General features: G+C 39.1%; 1 protein-coding gene across 17 annotated transcripts in view; it reads left to right on the forward strand.

Annotated features, from left to right (window-relative positions):
• Positions 1-22239, forward strand: part of gramd1ba (GRAM domain containing 1Ba) — a 647360-nt gene that overhangs the window by 617150 nt on the left and 7971 nt on the right. For all 17 annotated transcript variants that reach the window (XM_087976426.1, XM_087976427.1, XM_087976430.1 and 14 more), the window contains 8 exons: positions 1610-1753; positions 4172-4290; positions 4722-4864; positions 10195-10298; positions 11216-11419; positions 15195-15285; positions 20327-20434; positions 21229-21349. In XM_087976426.1, coding sequence (XP_087832552.1) covers positions 1610-1753; positions 4172-4290; positions 4722-4864; positions 10195-10298; positions 11216-11419; positions 15195-15285; positions 20327-20434; positions 21229-21349 — 1034 coding nt within the window. The remainder of the gene's footprint in view (positions 1-1609; positions 1754-4171; positions 4291-4721; positions 4865-10194; positions 10299-11215; positions 11420-15194; positions 15286-20326; positions 20435-21228; positions 21350-22239) is intronic.

Here is a 22239-nt window from a genome sequence, read left to right on the forward strand (position 1 = left end):
GACCTGTACATCTCTTGGAATGTGGGAGGAAACCGGAGCACCCGGTGGAAACCTCCACAGACACTGGGAGAATGTGCAAGCTCCGCACAGCCAGTCGCCCAAGGCCAGAATTGAACCCAGGTCCCTGGCGCTGTGAGGCAGCAGTGCTAACCACTGAGCCACCATGCTGCCCAACTACTGTGCAGGGTAGTTTATTTGTGTTTTATAAAACATGGTAGACTGTGCTTGCAGTGCTTCCCTGAGATTCAAACCCTTCATTCCTTGAATGATTGTAACATAGGTTTGTTCACTTCAGTCAAGTTTTGCACAGGTAGCATTTGTCCTTCCTCTTCTGCTTCCTGCCAGTGCCTACTTATTAATTTCTTTCCCTTCAATTTTTTGAATCCCAGCCCTTTCAAGAGATCCAGAAGGATTCTCAAAGCTTGTTTGTATTGAATCTATTGTTTGTTTTAAATCTATATATGTGTATATTACTGCTAGCCATTTCAAACATAATTATGTTAGAAGTATAAAATAATAAGCACAGTGAACAATTATTTTAGTGAGTAGATAGTTCATCTTTTCCATTTTAAGTGGAGTTGAAATTCCCTTTAATTTCTTCTAAATAAAATAAATTTATTTTTGCATATTATTAAAAGATATTAACAGAATAAGTTACTGCATTTGCAGTGTTGTTTTCATTTCTACAATTTCCACAGTCTTATATAAAGGCAAACTGTCAATTAAAGCATTAAGAGATTGGGATGCAACACCACCAATGCAATATTATTTTTATTTTAAATCTCTTTTTTGTAGCGCATGGCTGATTCTCCTTGAATTAAACTCAGCCCCAAAGTTGACATCATGATGTGGATCATTAACTGATATTTAATTGGAGGAAGAAGTCAGGAACATTTTATTTTCAAAAGTCGCTGCTTCAAATTATGATGTTGGAATACATATGCACAAATATTACTACAGTAAAACTAATGATAAACTTGAATGCTGGTTCCGGGACATGTCAGAATTTAAATCAAACTATTCTTTCTTACTTGGGGAGCAGGATTAAATTCGGCCGAGAGGTTGTGATATTTTCTGTAATGATAGTTGGGAAGGATGTTCATGTTTATGGATAGCTACTGTTGACTGCTAGTGCTACAGTGTGGTCAATTACCCATCTCACTTAAGTAAAGTAATAGTAAGTGAATATTAGTGATGTATAGATTTGCAATTCTGCCACCCCATATATCTTTTGTTTATTGCTTCTGATTGGAAAATAATCCATTACTACTTGTGTAACAATAAGGAGCCAGACAAAATCATTTTTATTTAAATAGACGAATGAAAAATGACTCAAGAAATGACAAGAAAAATGCATCTATAAGGAAGAACTGCTTTCTGTAACAGCTCCTCAGTCTGGCCGTTTAGTTGATGAGGTATTGTAACTGTAGAAAATTGGCTTTAAATCAAGATACAAAGCTAAATTAAGGGAAGTTGAATGATAATCAGCACTATCTTTTAAAGCTGTGACTATGATCTTGAACAAATTGTATATTGAGTTTTGATTTTGTAGGGTGAGGTGAATTTATGTCTTAACTTTATTTTCACATCTCTTGCTGCCTCACTCCAGGAGAAGTGCAAGCATTTTACGATGACCTCAATGGCAGACAGTACATTAATGAGGTTTTTCATGTCAACGTGGACAAGCTGTATGATTTACTCTTCACTGATTCCCAATTTCTGCGAGATTTCTTTGAGCAGCGGAGATTCACTGGTAAACTGGATTTCATAAGACTTTGTTATAGACTCCAGTTATACTTGGAGAGTTCAGTGTTTTCAGGACAATTATTCCCTTCTGTATGGCTTGGACATATTTATTTATTTTCCTCGAACACAAATATTGTTGTTCAGAACAAATATGAAGTATATGCATTAAAACTATTTAAATTCCAGAGTTAATTAAAAGGAAAATGATTTAAGTTACTGTTTCAAATTTTATTACCATCACATCAACAACAACATATTATTTATATAACACTGTTAATATAATGAAATGTCACAAAGTTCTTAACAGGAGCATTGCTAAACAATGTATGATATTGTGTTATGTGTGCAAGGATGAGCTTAGTTTACCAAAATATGGTCAAATTATGTTTTAGAGAGTGTGTTAAAAGAGGAAAGCAAATAGAGAGGTAGTGAGGTATAGGAATGAATCACAAAATTTGGGGTCTAGATAACATGAAGCATAACCATCAATGATGGAATATTTATCTTTGGAAATGCACAATAAATACCAGATTCCAAGGAATACCCATTTCGGGGAGGACTGTGGGTATGGAGAAGGTTAGAAATGAAAAGCGAAGGCCATGGAGGGATTTGAAAACAGGAATGAGAATTTTAAAATCAAGGCATTGCTTGACCAGGAGTCACAATGAATTGGGGCTAGTTGCAAGTTAAGTCAGATGTCAGAACTTTTGATGACCTCAAGTTTGCAGAGGGTAGAATGTAGGAGACCAGTCAAGAATGCATTAGAATAATTACGTCCAGAGGTAACAAAGGCCTGGAGGAGGATTTCAACAGCAAATGACCTGAGACGGGGATAAGATTAGATTCCCCACAGTGTGGAAACAGGCCCTTCAGCCCAACAAGTCCACATCGACCTTCCGAAGAGTAACCCATCCAGACCCATTTCCCTTTGACTAAAGTACCTAACACTGCGTGCAATTTAGCATGGCCAATTCACCTGACCTGCACATCTTTGGACTGTGGGAGGAAACTGGAGCACCTGGAGGAAACCCACACAGAAACGGGGAGAATGTGCAAACCCCACACAAACAGTCACCCAAGGTTGGAATCAAACCAGGACCCCTGACTGTGTAAGGTAGCAGTGCTAACCACTGAGCCACCGTGCCGCCCAAAGGTCAAGCAGTTTTAGAAGTGTAAATATCAAGTTGGAATTTCACCTTGGATCAAATGTAACACCAAGGTTGTGGACAGATTGGCTTAATCTCAGACTAATGAAAGGGGGAGTGATGGCATCATTAAGTATGGAACAGAGTTTGTAGCAAAGAACAGAAACAATGGTTTAAGTCTTATCAATATTTAATTGAGGGAAATTTCTGCTTTCTGGCGATGTACGTTGCATAAGCAATCTGATGATTTTGCAACACTGGAGGGTTTGAGAAGCTGGTAGAACTGGGTGTCACCAGCGTACATGTGGAAACAGCACAATGGTTTTGGATAATGTCACCAAGGGACAGCTTGCAGATTTGAAATAGCAGGGAACCAGGGATAAATCACTGGGGACATCAAAGGTAACAGTGCAGGACCAAGAAGAAAAGCCATTGCTAGTAATTCTCTGGCTACACTTAGATAAGAGAGCAGTCCCATCTCGATAGACACAAATCAAGAGGTGTTGGAGTAGGATGTTTCAATCAACCATGTGGACTGCTTGAAAGCTTACATCAGTTCCTATTTTATATTCATCCATTTCATTCTTAATTATTTACACTGATCTGATTTTAGTTTCTTCATAACTGGATGCTAAAGTTATTATGGCAAAAAAGAAGTCATTTGAGCCATTGAATTCAGGCTAGCTCTCTGTAGAGAAATTGAATCAGTGCTATTCCCCAAGTTTGTCCTTGCAAGTTTATTTCCCACCAGCATCCATTCATTCAATGTCCTTTGTTGCCTCTGCAAAACATATGATATTTTTGGAAGTATACAAGTGCATCTGTTTGAGACATGAGGTTCTTTCTGCAATGCAAGTCGAAGAGCTGGACATGCAAAGCTGCAGCAGTGCAATACAAATACAATACAATACAATACATGAATGGAAGCGGAACGTTTAAACATGTGAAGGTCAGAATTCATGTTGTGAAAAGCACTGACAGGAGTGAGGTTTTGTGGGCAGAGATTGCAAACAGATTTGATTTTTAACAACATAATCCATTAGTAAATATTTCAAAACAGGAGAAAAATGTTTTTTCTTGCTCTATTGAACACTGTATTCGAAGACTTTTCTCATCTCCAACCTGTTTTCATGGCCTCATTGGCAGAGATGTTAAGAAAAGAACATACATGTATAATGAAACTGAGCATGAACGTTAGCCATAATGCAGTGTATTTCTACAAATCCTAATTCCAGATGAACAATTGCCAACAACAAAGATATTTTACTTTCTATTTCTAGACATGGTTAGTCATCCCTGGAAGAAAGAAGTAAATGGTAATCAGTCCCGAGTGATATTATACACTATTGCTCTCTCAAACCCACTTGCGCCAAAAACTGCCACAGTGACTGAGACCCAGGTAAGACTTGCTGATCAAAGCCAACGTTAAAGATGTGACCAAGAATACATTTTACTTGGGTCAATGTTATGGAAGCGGCTTAGCTCAGTACAATTTTTCCAGCTGTTTGAGCACCTATTGTCTGCCAACACCAACTTAATGAGATAACAGTTAGTGATGGAGACTTCCAAAAGATTAAAGAGAAGGCTTTGCTATTCATAACAAGTTAAAATGAGCATTTTATAGCACTGTTGGACAAATCCTTCCAATTTGCTGTCAGCAAGCTAGAGGCTGGTAATTTTCACCATCATCAAGCTAAGTAACTCATTAGTTTAATATAGCACTTCAGATCATTTCTAGAGGACTGATCATGGAATAACTGTGTCCCCAGAGTATTCTTTCATTGCAGTTAAAGTTATCTGCATGCTTTGAAGTATTTTTTTTCAATACAGACTTTGTACAAAGCCAGCCAGGAGAGTGAGTGTTATGTGATCGATGCAGAGGTGATTACACATGACGTTCCATATCATGACTACTTCTACACAATCAACAGATACAGCCTTACGCGGGTGGCAAAAAACAAAAGCAGACTGAGGTAAGAAAGATAATCCTCCTCAATTAGTTGTTTTTGTGCAAAAGTGTATTAGGTTTCACTTCATAGTGCCTTTTTAAGTGCAGAAAGTGTTACGCAACAGTTTTAAGATCCTTCATCATTTTTCATCTCAGTTAGCATAATTTAACACAAAGGAAGTAAGTTTAGATCAAATGAATCAGAATGGAACTGGAATAGTTCTTCACCTAGTGCAATGCTATGTTTTTTAGGCTGTTGCTTTGATAGTCTGATGTTGTCTTCTATTCAGTGTCAAGCATCAACTCTGGAGTTGAGCTGTTTACCTCTTGTACCTGTCTTTATCTGTACATGTTATGAGTCCTCTCTTGGCCTCCTAGATGTTAGAAAGCAGTAGAAACAACACTATTTCACGACAAGTTTGCTGAAAGGGTCTGCCAAGATTTAGCAACAACAAAGTCAATCAAGAAGATCACTGAATTTCCCAGAGCAAATCCATTCGTCCTTGAATACAGAAAATAGTGAATATTAACAAAGTCTGTGTTAAGAACATCGAATTCCAAATCCAAATTCCAAATTCCAAATCCAAATCCCTTAAAAATAACCTTGCATTTGTTTCTTTTTCCCCTTGTTCAGCTTATTACAGCTTGTATTACTCTTACTACTTATTACAATGGCTAATACAAATATGAAACCTTGTCCATTTAAAAAAAAACTGTTGAGTCTAAAGCAAAGCCATTTGGAATCAAACAGATTAGACAGCTCCCTCAGATCAAGGGAAATGTTAGTCTGCCATCAGGAGGTTGGAGTAACCATGTTACGGCATCATGGACATGGATCTATTTGAAGCGCACAATCATTCATTGTGGGTTTCTTTGGCTTTTTGTCAACTTTTCCCTCTTCACTATCTTGTCCTCCTGCTATTCAGCTCTCAACCCCTCATCTGCAATATCAGGGAATAAATATGTTACATCCTTTGGTTTGTTTGGAACCGTGCAGAGCAACCAGTTTCCCAAAGACATTGCTTTCTGTATCAGTTAAAACTGCATCTGATTGTGGAAAAAAAGGGCTCCAGTGCACTGAAATCCTCTTGTTTTTTCCACCTGGAGGATTTGAACTCTTTGGCAATGAAGTTTCTTCCCGAGCCCCAAAGTCTTTGATGTCATCTTATGAAGTTTACTAGACAACACGTCAGGGTCACCGACTGTGTTAGTGGAAACACGCCCAAATGTTCTGAGTACTCTGGAATTGGGTTTAACGTGCGATCCTTGGAAGATGCTGGTTGAAGTCATAACTTAATCAGTAGATTCCTGTTGACAAGGGGATTAGGGATTACAGAAACAAGACTGATAAATAGATGTAAGTTTGCTTGCTGAGTTTGCTCAGCAAGCAAACTTGCAACCAGAACCTCAACCTGAGCTACAAATCTTCTCAAAACTCACTGATAAATAGAAGTAAAACATCAATCAGCCTTTGAAGGTGAGACCTGGAATCAACCATTTTACCACATGAGCCTGTTCTGGCCTTTCAGTGAAATCACGACTGATCTACAAAGTAACTCCACATACCTGGCTTTTCTCCATATCCTTTAAACTGATTGAACATCAGTTGCACTTTTCAGGAAAGTGTTTAAAATTTCAGCCATGCTTGGTAATGGGAAGCCTTCAGAAATGAGATAACGAGAGTCCGGAGACAGTATATTCCTGTTAGGGTGAAAGGAAAGGCTGGCAGGTGTAGAGAATGCTGGGTGACAAGAGAAATTGAGGGTTTGGTTAAGAAAAAGAAGGAAGCATATCTTAAGTAATAGACAGGAGAGATCAAGTGAATCCTTAGAAGAGTATAAAGGCAAAAGGAGTATACTAAAGAGGGAAATCAGGAGGACAGAAAGGAGACATGAGATAGCTTTGGCAAATAAGGTTAAGGAGAATCCAAAGGGTTTTTACAGATACATTAAGGACAAAAGGGTAACTAGGGAGAGAATAGGGCCCCTCTAATTTTGGTGTCATCTGCAAACTTACTAACTATACCTCTTATGCTCACATCCAAATCTTTTATATAAATGACAAAATGACAAAGGCAAGGCGCCTTTGTGTGGAGTCGCAGGAGATGGGTGAGATGCTAAACGAGTATTTTGCATCATTGTTTACGGTGGAGAAGGACATGGAAGATATAGAATGTAGGCAAATAAGTAGTGACATCTTGAAAAATGTCCATATTACAGAGGGGGAAGTGCTGGATGTCTTGAAATGCATAAAAGCGGATAAATCCCCAGGACCTGATCGGGTGTACCCTAGAACTCTGTGGGAAGCTAGGGAAGTGATTGCTGGGCTCCTTGCTGAGATATTTCTATCATCAATAGTCACGGGAAATGCTGGAAACTGGAGGTTGGTTAACGTGGTATCACTATTTTCGAAAGGTGGCAAGGACAAGCCAGACTGGTGAGCCTAACGTCGATAGTAGACAAGTTGTTGGAGGGAATCCTGAGGGACAGGATGTACATGTATTTGGAAAGGTACAGACTGATTAGGGATAGTCAACATGGCTTTGTGCATAGGAAATCATGTCTCACAAACTTGATTGAGTTTTTTGAAAAAGTAACAAAGAGGATTGATGAGGGCAGACTGGTAGACTTGATCTATAAGGACTTCAGTAAGGCGTTTGGCAACGTTCCCCATGGGAGACTAGTTAGCAAGGTTAGATCTCATGGAATTCAGGGAGGCACGGTGGCAGTGGGCGGCACGGTGGCAGAGTGGTTAGCACTGCTGCCTCACAGCGCCAGAGACCCGGGTTCAATTCCCGCTTCAGGCGACTGTGTGGAGTTTGCACGTTCTCCCCGTGTCTGCGTGGGTTTCCTCCGGGTGCTCCGGTTTCCTCCCACAGTCCAAAGATGTGCAGGTTAGGTGAATTGGCCATGCTAAATTGCCCGTAGTGTTAGGTAAGGGGTAAATGTAGGAGTATGGGTGGGTTGCGCTTCGGCAGGTCGGTGTGGACTTGTTGGGCAGAAGGGCCTGTTTCCACACTGTAAGTAATCTAATCTAAATCTAAAAGTAGCCTTTTGGATACAGAACTGGCTCAAAGATAGAAGACAGAGGGTGATAGTGGTGGAGGGTTGTTTTTCAGACTGGAGGCCTGTGACCACTCGAGTGCCACAAGGATTGGTACTGGGTCCACTACGTTTTGTCATTTATATAAAAGATTTGGACGTGAGCATCAGAGATATAGTTAGTAAGTTTGCAGATGACCCCAAAATTGGAAGTGTAGTGGACAGTGAAGAAGGTTACCTCAGATTACAACAGGATCTTGATCAGATGGGCCAGTGGGCTGAGAAGTGGCAGATGGAGTTTAATTTAAATAAACACGAAGTGCTGCATTTTGGGAAAGCAAATCTTAACAGGACTTATACACTTAATGGTAAGGTCCTAGGACAAAGAGACCTTGGAGTGCAGGTTCATAGCTCCTTGAAAGTGGAGTCGCAGGTAGATAGGACGGTGAAGAAAGCGTTGGGTATGCTTTCCTTTATTGGTCAGAGTATTGAGCACATGAGTTAGGAGGTCATGTTGCGACTGTACAGGACATTGGTTAGGACATTGGAAGGATGTTGTGAAACTTGAAAGGGTTCAGAAAAGATTTACAAGGATGTTGCCAGGGTTGGAGGATTTGAGCTATAGGGAGAGATTGAATAGGCTGTGACTGTTTTCCCTGGAGCATTGGAGGCTGAGGGGGTGACCTTATAGAGGTTTATAAAATCATGAGGAGCATGGATAAGATAAATAGACAAAGTCTTTTCCCTGGGGTGGGGGAGCCCTGAACTAGAGGGCATAGGGTTAGGTGAGAGGGGAAAGGTATAAAAGGGACCTAAGGGGTAACTTTTCCATGCAGAGGGTGGTATGTGCATGGAATGAGCTGCCAGAGAAAGTGGTCCAGTCTTGTACAATTGCAACATTTAAAAGGCATCCAGATGGGTGTATGAATAGAAAGGGTTTGGAGGGATATGGACCAAGTTGTTGCAAGTGGGACTAGATTAGATTGGGATATCTGGTCAGCATGGATGAGTTGGACCGAAGGGTCTATTTCTGTGCTGACATCTCTGACTGAGCATGGAAGTATTTCCTTATGTGGTCGTGATTGAATTGAATGGCAGAATAGGATCAGGAGGCTAAATGGGTGACCACCTGGTCCTGTGTTCCTTCTTCATTCTGATTATCTTAGAAATGTTTTGGTGTATCCTCCTGGAGGTTCACACCCAGTACCCTTTGAAATTTAAGGAAGGGGAAGGAAAAGGGTCAAACTGTACCTGCTGAAATGCAATAAAGTTGCCAACTCTTCAATTAAAGGTTGATGGAATAAATGCAGTTCCAGTGACTGCTTCTTGAGCCACAAAATCGATCAAATAAATGTCAGAATCATTTGTCATCAGGCTACAAATTCCTTTCATTTTATTGGACAATTCTCAACTTTATTGAGAACAAAGCTGCCATTGTATCAAGTTGTTCTACATTGAATCTTATCCACTCTTTTAAAAAATAAGTATAGTTGTAAGAGAACAATGATCTTTCTGTTCAACTGATTTTGACCTGTAATGCCTGTCATTCAAATCAAAGAGCTTAAAACTTGGAATTTTGATCAAAATGTCATGTTCATCGCAGAATACCGGTGAATCATTATTATACAGTAAAGCATGTTGTAAGTAACAAGCAGCATGTGACTTTTTACTTATCCTAAATTGAATTTGGTTTTCACAGCTCTTCTCGTGGAGGAGCAATCTATACTAAAGCAGAGATTTACTTGTTTGCCAAACTGCAAAGTTGCTCTTTGGTGATGAGTGCAAAGTTAGCGTGTCAGAATCAGTTGACTTCATACAATCCCTCCAGTGTGAAAGCAAGCCATTCATTCCATGGTGTCTGTACTGCCCCTCAGAAGAGCAGCCTACCTGGACCCACCCCATTCCCGAAACCCTGCACTTCCCATGGCTAATCAACCTAGCCTGCACAAGACTGGATGTAATGGGAAATCTAGCATGGCCAATCCACCGAACCTACACATCTTTGGACTGTGGGAGGAAATCCACACTGACACAGAGAGAATGTGTCAACTGCGTACAGACAGTTGTCAAAAACCCAACTGAGCATAAAATCACATTCAAGCATTCTGATCTTTGCTAAATTTAGCTGGTCAGTCATTTGCATCATATACTTGGCAATGGTGTTATCGATTGCATGTATAAATGAAGTTTTGCAAGATAGCTGAACAGTAAAAGTATTACTTAGTCAATTGGCTAACTTTTTTATATCCAGGATATTTGATAGCTGAACTATAAACATATTATTTAATCAATTAACATAACTTCTTGTATCCAGGATATCAACTGAACTGAAGTATAGGAAACAGCCATGGGGGTTAGTGAAATCGTTCATTGAGAAGAATTTTTGGAGTGGTTTAGATGACTACTTCAGACATTTAGGTGAGCAATATTTTATTTTCTCCCTTTTTTTATTGTGAAGTATAGTTTCATGAATTCTGCCTGAAATATGGTATCTCATCTAAGCAACTGTTTTTCATGCATGAAAAACAATTTTGGGAGCTGGTAAATTTTTTTACCCATGTGCCAACACAGCCAAACACAATCCTGCACTTAGTCAATATCTAAGTGTTGTTTCTTGATCTCTGAATATTGATCCAGGAGTGGGAATTTCATTACATTCTTCCCCCACATGTTTTAAGTGTGCTTAAGGTATAGTAACTGAGATTAAGTTAATGAAGACTGAGAAACAAGATTTGTTTCTTGGTAAGGAATGTTATTTTATCCCGGTGCAAATAATTTCAACCTAAATCGTTGTTTCTTATAACAACTGAAGATTGTTAAGCATGCCATGGAAGTATAACCTACTAGGAACACTTTGGGTGTTGTGGTTGTGTCCCAATCTCTGGGCTGAACAGGTTGATTTTTAAAAAAATTCTTTTAAGAGGGTTCCTGTTAAAGTCCCACTTTACTTGAAGGTCTGTCAGAATGTATCCAAACAAATTGACTTTAAAAATGCTTTTGGAAGTTATACTAGATATGTTAATAGTATAATGCTCCTTTGAGACTATTGTGTTAACTACTAATTGCTTCCTAAACTAACTGTGACAATTCAAGACATGACAGTAGACCTAGGAACAGATGCTTTGAATCGGCAGTCAGCAACAGCCAAACCTCCCCATGACCTCCCCTCTCCTCTAACTTAATTTGTGAACTTCTGAACAAAATAGGCACACTTACAGGCAATGTGTTAAAAAAGAGATGATGAATATATTGGTTCTATTCTACTTAACAATATTTAATCGGAGTGGTTTGTTTGATTGGTTTCATCTTCAAACATTCCGTTTTGGTATCCATAGATATTGAACTTGCAAAAATAGAGAAACAATATGCTGCTGAACTGCACAGGCAATCTCCAAAAGAAAAGCCTAACAAATCATCCACAATTCGAAGGAGAAAACGGCCTCACATGCATGTGCGAAGCCAACACCTTGTTGAAACAGTCAGCCCTGTTACTACACCAACTGACGAAGAGGTAGCCCAGAGGATTAAACATGTGGCAGGTAAAATTAAAAGTGAAGAAGCAATATCAGTGGTGAAAGTATTCTATCAGTGGCTCTCCAGTCTCTTTCTTATTCATTTTTATATTTAAATAAAAGCATGCTTTTTGGACAATTTTGAATGGATATGAATCATGGCATTAATTTATGTTGCAAAAATAATTCACTGGTAACACATGACCAGTTCGTTATTTATTTTAATAACTAGTTTTATCCACATATCCTCACTACTAAGGAATTCCTTTCTCACTGAGTTATTTGTAGATCATGTATTATTGGTTGCATCCTGTTAATGTTAGTTAGATTTTTGTCTGCATCCTTCAACTCATGTTTTTGTGTATATACCTCATTAGCTGTACAAGTGAAGTCAATGGGGCACCTGGATCCTCAGTCAATAACAGGACCAATGTGTTTCTTCTTGACCTATAGTATTTAAGGATTGGAAAAGAAAAAGAGACAAAAAGAGAAGAAGAGTGAATCAGACAATGTGAATTAGACTCAAATTGGGTACAGAAAAATAAAGACAGGAGAAGAAAGCTTGCATTAAGAGACAAAGGCGAAGGAGACAGACAAGAAAATAACAAATATCTGAAATTTTCAGAATCTTTCAGCTACAGTTTGTTGCATGCAGTCATGTGACTGAGCAACTTGAATTGTTTCCCTTCTGGGCTGGAAGTGCATTGCAGAAATAGTTAAAAGGGTACTTTCAATTTTAGTTATGAGCCCTGACTTTCTGCAGCAAGTTGATGGACAACTAATGCTCAAATAAGCATGCACTTACAAATAACAGGGAGGTCAAGTGCAGGCTGCTGTTTGTATGATGTAAATAGAAAAGCAAAATAAATTGACTTGAAGGCTTTGTAGATTCGCAGCTCAAACCCCATCTCTTAATCCCCTAAAGTTGTTGACTGATTTGCATGAATAACATGCCATTATTGAGAACATAGAACGTTACAGTGCAGTACAGGCCCTTCGGCCCTTGATGTTGCACCAACCTGTGAAATTAATCTGATGCCCATCGAACCTACACCATTCCATTATTATCCATATGTATGTTCAATGCCCATTTAAATGCCCTTAACGTCGATGAGTCTACTACTGTTGCAGGCAGGCCATTCCCTCCCCTACTACTCTCTGAGTACCCTGATATCTGTCCTACATCTATCATCCCTCAATTAAAAGCTATGTCCCCTCATGTTAGCCTTCACCGTCCAAAGAAAATGGCTCTGACTGTCCACCCTATCTAACCCTCTGATTATCTTATACTTCTCGATTAAGTCACCTCTCAACCTTCTTCTTTCCAGTGAAAACAGCCTCAGTTCCCTCAGCCTTTCCTTGTAAGACCTTCCCTTCATACCAGACAACATCCAACTAAGTTTCCTTTGAAGCCTTTCCAAGGCTTCCACATCCTTCCTATAATGTATAATGTGGTGACCAGAACTGTATGCAATACTCCTGGTGTGGCCTCACCAATATCTCATACAGCTGAAACATGACCTTGTGGCTCTGAAACTCAATTCCCCTACCAAAAAATGCCAACACACTATATGCAATCTTAACAACCCTATCACTTGGGTGGCAATTTGCAGGTATTTATGCACCTGGACACTGAGATCTCTCTGTTCATCTACACTGCCAAGACTTGTACCATTAGCCCAGTACTCTTCATCAACAGATGCCTAAGAGAAAGACCACGGAACGAGGACATACCACAACCAAAAGGACTAGCCACACTACCATACATCAGGAGCATCTCGGAACTGACAGCCAGACTATTGCGACCCCTAGGACTCATAACGGCACAAACCAACAGCCACGCTCAGACAACAACTCACCAGAACGAAGGACCCTATACTCAATATGAGCAAAACTAATGTAGTGTACAAAATACCATGCAAGGACTGCACAAAACACTATATAGGACAAACAGGAAGACAGCTAACAATCCGCATACAGGAACATCAACTAGCCACGAAACGCCACGACCAGCTATCCTTAGTAGCCCCACACGCAGACAACAAGCAACATGAATTCGACTGGGACAACACTACTATCATAGGGCAAGCCAGACAGAGGACAGCCAGGGAATTCCTAGAGACATGGCATTCATCCACAAACTCCATCAACAAACACATCGACCTGGACCCAATATACCAACCACTACAGCGGACAGCTGAAACTGACAACCGAAAGCGGCAGGGACAGACCACTATAAACACCGGAGGAAACATCAAAGAAGCGCTTCGCAGGAGGACCCAAGCACTGATGATGTCGCCTAGCCAGGGGACGAAACGTTTGCAACAAAAACTTCCAGCTCGGTAAACAGAACCGCAGCAACGAGCACCCGAGCTACAAATCTTCGCACAAACTCTGCACTCCTGTTACTTCTTCCGAACTACCTCACACTTTTCTGCATTAAACTCCATTTGCCACTTCTTAGACCAGCTCTGCATCTTATCTATGTCCCTCTGTAACCCACAACATCCTTTGGCACTATCCACAACTCTACCTACTTTAGTGTCATCCCCAAATTTACTAATCCATCCTTCTATGCCCACATTCAGATCATTTATTAAAATGACAAACAGCAGTGACCCCAAAACAGATCCTTGCGGCACACCACTGGTAAGTGAGCTCCAGGTAAACATTTCCCATTAACCACCACCCTCTGTCATCTTTCAGCTAGCCAATTTCTGATCCACACTGCTATATCACCTTCAATCCTGAAATTCTGTATTCTGTGCAATAGTCTACCATGTGGAACCTTATCAAATGTCTTACTGAAGTCCAAATACACCACATCAACTGCTTTACCTTCGTCCACCTGTTTTGTCACTTTCTCGAAGAACTCAATAATTTTAATGAGGCACGGCCTGCCCTTTACAAATGCCTAATAAAATTATTCCTTTCCAGATGATTATAAATCCTATCTCTTGTAATCTTTTTCAACACCTTACCCACAACCGAAGTAAGGCTCACGGGTATATAATTTCCAGGGTTGTCCCGACTCCCCATCTTATACAATGAAATGACATTTGTTGTCCTCCAGTCTTCTGGCACCAGTCCTGTTGACGATGATATAAAGATCAAAGCCAAAGGCTCTGCAGTCTCCTCGCTGGCTTCCCAGAGAATCTGAGGATAACTCCCATCCAGCCCCGGGGTCTTGTCTATTTTCAGATTTTCCAAAATTGCCAAAACCTCCTCTTTGTCAACCGCAATCCCATCTCATCTAGTAGCCTGTAAATCCATATTCTCACTAACATTGCCATTTTCCAATGTGAATACTAACGAAAATTATTCATTAAGCACTTCCCCTACGTCCTCAGACTCCACACACAACTTCCGACTACTATCTTTGATTGGCCCAATATTACTCTAATCATTCTTTTATTCCTGATATACCTACAGAAGGCCTTAGGGTTTTCCATGATCCTATATGCCAATAACTTCTCCTGTCCCCTCCTGGTTCTTCTTAGCCCTGTCTTCAGATCTTTTCTGGCTAACTTAAAACTCTCAAACCCCCTAACTGAGCCTTCATGCCTCATCCTCACAAAGGCCGCCTTCTTCCTCTTGACAAGAGCTTCAATTTCAAGGCAATTTGGCCCATTGTCTTAACACTGCTTTTGTCCCTTATTTTTGCACTCAGGCTGTCTGCCAATTTAGTGAGTTAGAAGGGGAAATTTAATCAGATGAAATCAGTTCTTAATGCGTAAACACTAACACAACTATTGGAAACATCATTGTTGCTCGCATGAAAATCATCTTTTTTTTGCCACAGGTTCCACACAAACTAAATACATCCCAGAAGAAATTCCAGGAGGAATTCAACTTTACAGTGTTTCCAAGTTATTGCTCATCGTAAGCTTTGTGTGAGTAACAACAATACATAGTGCTTTATTTGATAGACACATTGCAATTGATTCTGAGATGTAGGAAGTTGCAAGAGTGGTCTTTGTAAACTATTACATCATTTAGTGAATATCCCCAGTGAATTTATAATTAAATGGAAACAATTTATTTCAGTTATTTTGACAGGAAATACATTGGGCTTTTTGGTTCTTAATCTTAATGTTCAATGTTCTGAATGGCTTTGGTTAGCAAGTAAGAGAAAATTATTTCCATTGGTCAGTCAATAGATTATGGAAAGATAAAAATGTATCATCATCAAAGGAATAGATAGGTTAAATTACTTATTTATTGGGTAAGGTGGGTTTGTAATTGGATAGAATGCTCTCCTGAAACAAAGCCAGAAGCAGCATCCATAATAAATTTTAAAAAGGATGTATCCCAGTGCGTGGAAAATGGAAGTTTGGGGATAAAACTAACTGGATAAATTCGTCAGAGAGACAAGAAAAATGAAATAAACAATATTATTTCTTCCAATGCTATATCGTTTTGTTGGTACCTTAACCAGAATATCATTCCCTTGAGAGAAAAGGAATTTGCTGACTTCTAAACTTTGTAAAAGCAAATCAGAGTCAGAACAGGAGTGTTGCTGAACAAAGAGATTCTGGGGTGCAGGTTCATAGTTCCTTGAAAGTGGAGTCACAGGTAAGTAGGATAGTGAGGAAGGCATTTAGTATGCTTTCTTTTATTGGTCAGAGCATTGAGTACAGGAATTGGGAGGTCATGTTGCGGCTGGACAGGACATTGGTTAGGCCACTTTTGGAATATTGCGTGCAATTCTGGTCTTTTTCCTATCAAAAGTTTGTTGTGAAACTTGAAAGGGTTCAGAAAAGATTTACAAGGATGGTGCCATGGTTAGAGAATTTGAGTTAGAGGAAGAGGCTGAGTAGGCTGGGGCTGTTTTCCCTGGAACGTCGGAGGGTGATCTTATAGAGGTTTATAAAATCATGAGCCAAGGTATTTTCACTGGGGTGAGGAAGTCTAGTTCTAGAGGACATAGGTTTAGGGTGAGAGGGAAAGATTTAAAAGGCACCTAAGGGGTGTGTGTATGGAATGAGCTGCCAGAGGAAGTGGTGGAGGCTGGTGCAATTGCAATATTTAAAAGGCATCTGGAGGGGTATATGAATAGGAACGGTTTGAAGTGATATGGGTCAAGTGCTGGCAAATGGAACTAGATTAGGTTAGAATATCTGGTCGGCATGGACGAGTTTCTGTGCTGTAAATCTCTTTGACACTATGACCAAAATTTTACTATGTAATGTTCAGTCATTGTTAAAATTTGTTGAACATTCAGTGAGAATGTGAGTTCAATTGTATGCTCAGTGCACAACTTCATAATTCATTTGTTTTGCATGGTGGAAGGTACCATAGCTTATATTTCCTCTTGGTGGCATCTAGACAGAAAGGAATTTTGGCTCCAGAAGATGCCAGGAAATGTAGATATGATGAGAATGTAGGTGTACAAATAATATATTAAACTTCTTGTATGTAACTGTAGTTGGTCAAACAGATAATTTAAGATTTCCGTAAAGTTCTGTTGAGAAAAACAATGACAAATACTGCAAAAATTATTATTAGCTCAGAATGTTTTGGAAAATTAAGGATGAATGTAATATGCATTCCATTATTAGTGTGTAGGTGACCCCGCAATTTACGGTAAGGGACATTTACGCTAAGTTGTTAATTGTTTTAAGTTGCTGGAAAGAATCTTTTACATTTGTGCTTTAGGCTAACTTAAATTTGCTGCAACTAGTTAGGGCTCACACTTCTAATCACTGTTGATTCCTGACTTGCTCACCCCAACCCAGAAGAGGAACAGTTAGCACTGTGGAATCTCATTCACTGAAGCTTGGCAGTTCATGGCGCAATGGGGAAAGACCACTGTCTAAGATCTTTCTGGCAAAGTATAATAAGTGTCTGTTTAGATCCAAGACTTCCTCATTTACCTTAATGTGAATAGTTGCCTTTCATGACTGGAAAATGTTCTTTTGTTGTAACAGGATTGAAGCCATAATGAGGAATGTCAGAATTCCACTATATTTTCTGCAAAACCTGTATAGCCCTATGTTATACTTATTTTTAACTTAGAAATAACTTATGCGGAAGATATATTTTGAAATAGAAAAGGACGGTTCCACAATTCTGTATTCTCAGTATGCCACTAACCTAATGTGAAAGATAGGTAAGCGAATAGGCTAGATTCATAGTCCATGTATGTATATGGCTTCAGTGGATATATGAGATTGTGATCCTAGTGATAAATAATAGTATTCTTTCAGGGTAAATGTTTGAATAGTGTAGGAACTGTCTTATTATTTTTATCAAATAGTTAAATCTACTCTAAACTTAAAATTGGTTAAGGATTTGTTGTACTTTTCACTGTCTGTGAATATTTAGAAATTTCAGAAAGACATTTTCTGACCATATCAGGAAACAGGTCTACATCAACTAACTTACTTGTCAAATTTCCTTATTTAAAATGAATTCACATTGATTTGAGATACTTTTGACCGATGTCTATTGTTTATAAGCCTAATCATGCTGATTGACATATTTTTATAATTGTTGAACCTCTCCATTTGAGACAGCAAGCTTTATTAATTGCTTTAACCAAACTGTGCTCGCATCACTGATAAGTTTTCCCTTCTGATTACTATTTTCCTCTTCTGTTTACTGCTCACTTTAGGATCTGTTTAAGGTACATCTGTAGTTCTTTTGCACTGTCTTTCAGTTTTGTTTTCTGTAAAATGCGTGCATTCCATAGTAGGCAAACAGCAAAATGATTTAGATAACTGAGCATTTATAGCAGAAATGAATCAATGTCAATTCTTAAAATAGACAAACTAAATGTCCAATTTAAGATAGAGGTTAAAATAATTTGACTTGCTGGACAGCCTGTTTTAAAATCTCTACTCCAAACAATCAGAGCAGAAACTGAACTTGAAATGGATGTTATCTGATTTCTATTTTAATAAGAAGTTATTTTTACACTTCCTCTTTTTATTAATTAGACCAGAGACAAACTAACATTTTTATAGTACTTGGAAAATAAAGTATGGATAATTCAGGTTCTCCACACTCAGCAAGACAGGGAAATGAGAAAGAACGGATAGCAAATTTAGATGGGAAAAAAATGGAGCGAGGCATTAACAGCAATCTGTTCCTGTGCAGTATATTTATTGTAGTGTTGTTCTTTGTTAGTGAACACTTGCACTAGGTCCCAGTGGAAGATGGATATCCTTAAAATCACACTACCTCAGCAAGGAGTCAACACCTTGGGAGAGGAGAGAATTAATGTGTGACAAATAAAGTTTTTTTTTAGATTAGATTAGATTAGTTTACTTACAGTGTGGAAACAGGCCCTTCAGCCCAACAAGTCCACACCGCCCCGCCGAAGCGCAACCCACCCATACCCCTACATTTACCCCTTACCTAACGTTACGGGCAATTTAGCATGGCCAATTCACCTGACCTGCACATCTTTGGACTGTGGGAGGAAACCGGAGCACCCGGAGGAAACCCACGCAGACACGGGGAGAACGTGCAAACTCCACACAGTCAGTCGCCTGAGGCGGGAATTGAACCCGGGTCTCTGGCACTGCGAGGCAGCAGTGCTAACCACTGTGCCACCGTGCCGCCCACCATAGTTCTTTATATGATATTCAGGGATTATTATTTTCTATGATATTTAACTTTATATTCAAATTTTATTCACCATAATATTGGAAAACATCTGTATTGAATACAAGTAAGATGAAGTTGCATATGAACAATTAAAACCTTTCAGGTATTATTTTGATTTAAAGCTGTCACCTGCCCTTGAATTGTAGCCAGCAAATATCATAACTTCATAATTCAGTTATTTTTCATGGTGGAAGATACCATAGCTTATATTGCCTCTTGGTGGCATCTCAGTAGAAAGGAATTTCAAGCATTGTTGTCTGACCATCTGTCTTAATTTTTAAACACCTTTCATTAGAATCGTAGAATCCCTGCACTGCAGAAAGAGATCATTCAGCCCATCAAGTCTGCACTGACTGCCAAAAAGCATCCAACCCGCCACACCCCATCCACACTGTAACGTAATCTAATCTAATCTAATTCAACCCTGCATGGGTTTCATCATGGTTAACTCAACTAACTTGGCACATCCCTGGACACGACAGGGCAATTTTTAGCATAGCCAATCCATCTAACCAGCACATATTTGGCCTGTGGGAGGAAACCAGAGCACCCAGAAAAAACCCATGCAGAGGAGAATGCAAACTTCACACAGACAGTTTTGAATCGATCTCAGGTCCCTGGTGCTTTGAGGTAGCAGTGCTAACTACTATGGTCTCATCCTCCAGAATGATAGGTACAGCAAGAAAAAAGGAAAGCAATGGAATGTTAACTTTTATTACAAAGGGAATGTAAGACTGATGAAGTCTCACTAGAATTGAGTAGGACTTTAGTGAGATTGCACCTGGAGTATTGTTTGCTGTTTGGTCCCCTTGGCCAAAGAAGGATTTACACACCAAGACGGATGCGCAGTGAACATTCTCCAGATTACACTCAACCCAGAAATCGATGTCCTACAAGGAGAGATTTATTAGTCTGTGCCATGTTTTCTGGAGTTTAGAATGATGAGAGGTAATCTCATTGAAACCTAGACAATTCTTTAAGAGTTTGATAAAGGTATGTGTTGAAAGGATGTTTATTCTGATTGAGAAGTCTAGAATTGGATATCAAGGCCTTAAAATAGGATGTTGACCATTTAGGATTAAGATGAGAAGAAATTTTCAAAGGGTTGTGGATTTCTCTACCACTGACTATTAAGTATATTCAGGACATAGAAAGTTGAATTTTGGGAGGGAAAGGAAGGTGGGGCATTCCACAAAGGTGGAATTGATTTAGAAGATCAGCCAGAATTGTATTGAATGGTGAAGCAGGCTCAAAGAGCTATATAACATGTTCCTTCTCCTACTTCTCAAATTCTAATCTTAACTGTTGTTCTATTCACAGCTTGGTGTTATTAGTATTTCTGAATATGATGCTATTTTACAAGTTATGGATGTTGGAATATACCACACAGAGTCTCACTACCTGGCATGGGATCAGGCTCCAGGAGAGGTATTTTCGACTCTGACATTTTTAGAAGATAATCTTGTTGAAAGATCTAGGATTCTGAATAAATGCTGGTGATGTTCCCCCTCATGGAGGAGTCTAGAACTGCAGCATTGTTTAAAATATTGTATCATCCAGTTAAATAGAGGTGAAGAATTTATTATGTCAGAAGATTGAGACATTTTGGAATTGTCTATCCCACAATACTATGAAGACTTTAATTCATTCAAATGATTTTTGAACTGTAGAGGAGCCAGTTTATGAGAAACAAAACTGGTAAATGGAGTTGATGCCAAAACCTGATCAGATCAGCCATGATCTTATTGAATGGTCGAGCATGCTTGAGGTGCTGGATTGCACTGTTCCTACTTGTGTTCTTAAATAATCAGAACATAAAACACGACAATTTGCATAGCACCAGTGGAAATACTCAGTGGGCAGTAGTTCGATAAATCAAGAAACTTTCTTTAATTCCAATGCTCCAATCTGGAAACAGACTGTTTTTCATGGGCGCTGCTGGTTCAACAAAGCAAGCTCATTGGTCTTCGTTTCACCGACATACACTCGTCAGTTTTGTTTGTATTTTTAATATTTAACATCGGTGTCACTAAACTTTTAGTGTCGTCGAGCTTAAAAAATAGCTTAATTCAGGAGTCTCCTCAAAGGGTCACAAATTAACGTAATTATTAAACTTGTCATGATGATTAATTCATTCAGGGACTGAATGAATTTTGCTGAAATTTGTACTGATTCAGTCAATTTGTATGCATTTTATTACATGTTTATTTTCTTCTACGCAGCAAACTTCCCCAGTCACAGGTGGAGTGGGCCCAGTTATTAGAATCACAACAACGTTACCATGATGCTGAACTGCAAAAATGGAGAGAGATTTTAAAATCGTCAGTGGTGCTTCTAGATCAGGTGACTTATTTCTTACTGGCAAGTGCAAACACTGGGAACAGATTTTCTCAGTAGCTCCACAAGTGTGACAGAACTGACTAGTATATTGAAGATAAAATTTGGATTACATTCCATTCCTTGAATATTTTTTTCTTAAACTTAATAGAATTGACTGCAAACATTTTTGTGGTATGTAAAAGTAGATTATTACACCAGTCTAACATATTGTACCAAATATTCTCAGGGCTCTCTACTGGAGTTGATAAATACATTTGTTCACCTCAGGGTTCTAGCTTCAAAGGACTTTTTTTATTATAATAAAAGTGTCTCCAAAGGTTAAAAAAATAATATGCAAAATGAATTTGGGGAACCTTAATGCATTGCTCAATGGGCCCTGTCTCAGAAAACGGCCCCCAAGACGGCATGAATTGCTGATAAATTGTTAACCTCACTCAGAAGGGCTGGAGGAGGCAAACAACCAGATAATGATGTAAGGTACTGTGTTCTGAAAGTAACATTGACATGCAGTGTTGGGGTATCAGTATACATCTCAGCTTCAGCGTATATCTCAGTAGATTGTGCATGACCTATATATGTGTGCTTCCAACACCAGGGCCTAGGTTTCATCAGACTGAGTTACCAAAAAAGATCAGAGAAATGGAGATAGAATATAATATGGCCTCTGGTAGTTTCCCTCTTGTTTCTTCAACAGAAACATTGAAAACTCAACTTAGTTGACTGAAATGAGAGTGTACGAATTCCCAACCCTATCATTCTTTGTTCTAAACAGAAAACTCATCACATTTAGCTGAATTTGTTGTTAAATCTGAAGACCTTACTATAGTGCAAACTGGTGTGCTCACATTCTGTATCTCAAGAGCGTGAATAATAAGCTGTGAATCCTGGAAATC

Source organism: Chiloscyllium plagiosum, unplaced genomic scaffold (genome assembly GCF_037043375.1).
Source record: "Chiloscyllium plagiosum isolate Xiang-an unplaced genomic scaffold, Cpla_swu_hap1 HiC_scaffold_29, whole genome shotgun sequence".
In the NCBI taxonomy this organism is placed as follows: domain Eukaryota; kingdom Metazoa; phylum Chordata; class Chondrichthyes; order Orectolobiformes; family Hemiscylliidae; genus Chiloscyllium; species Chiloscyllium plagiosum.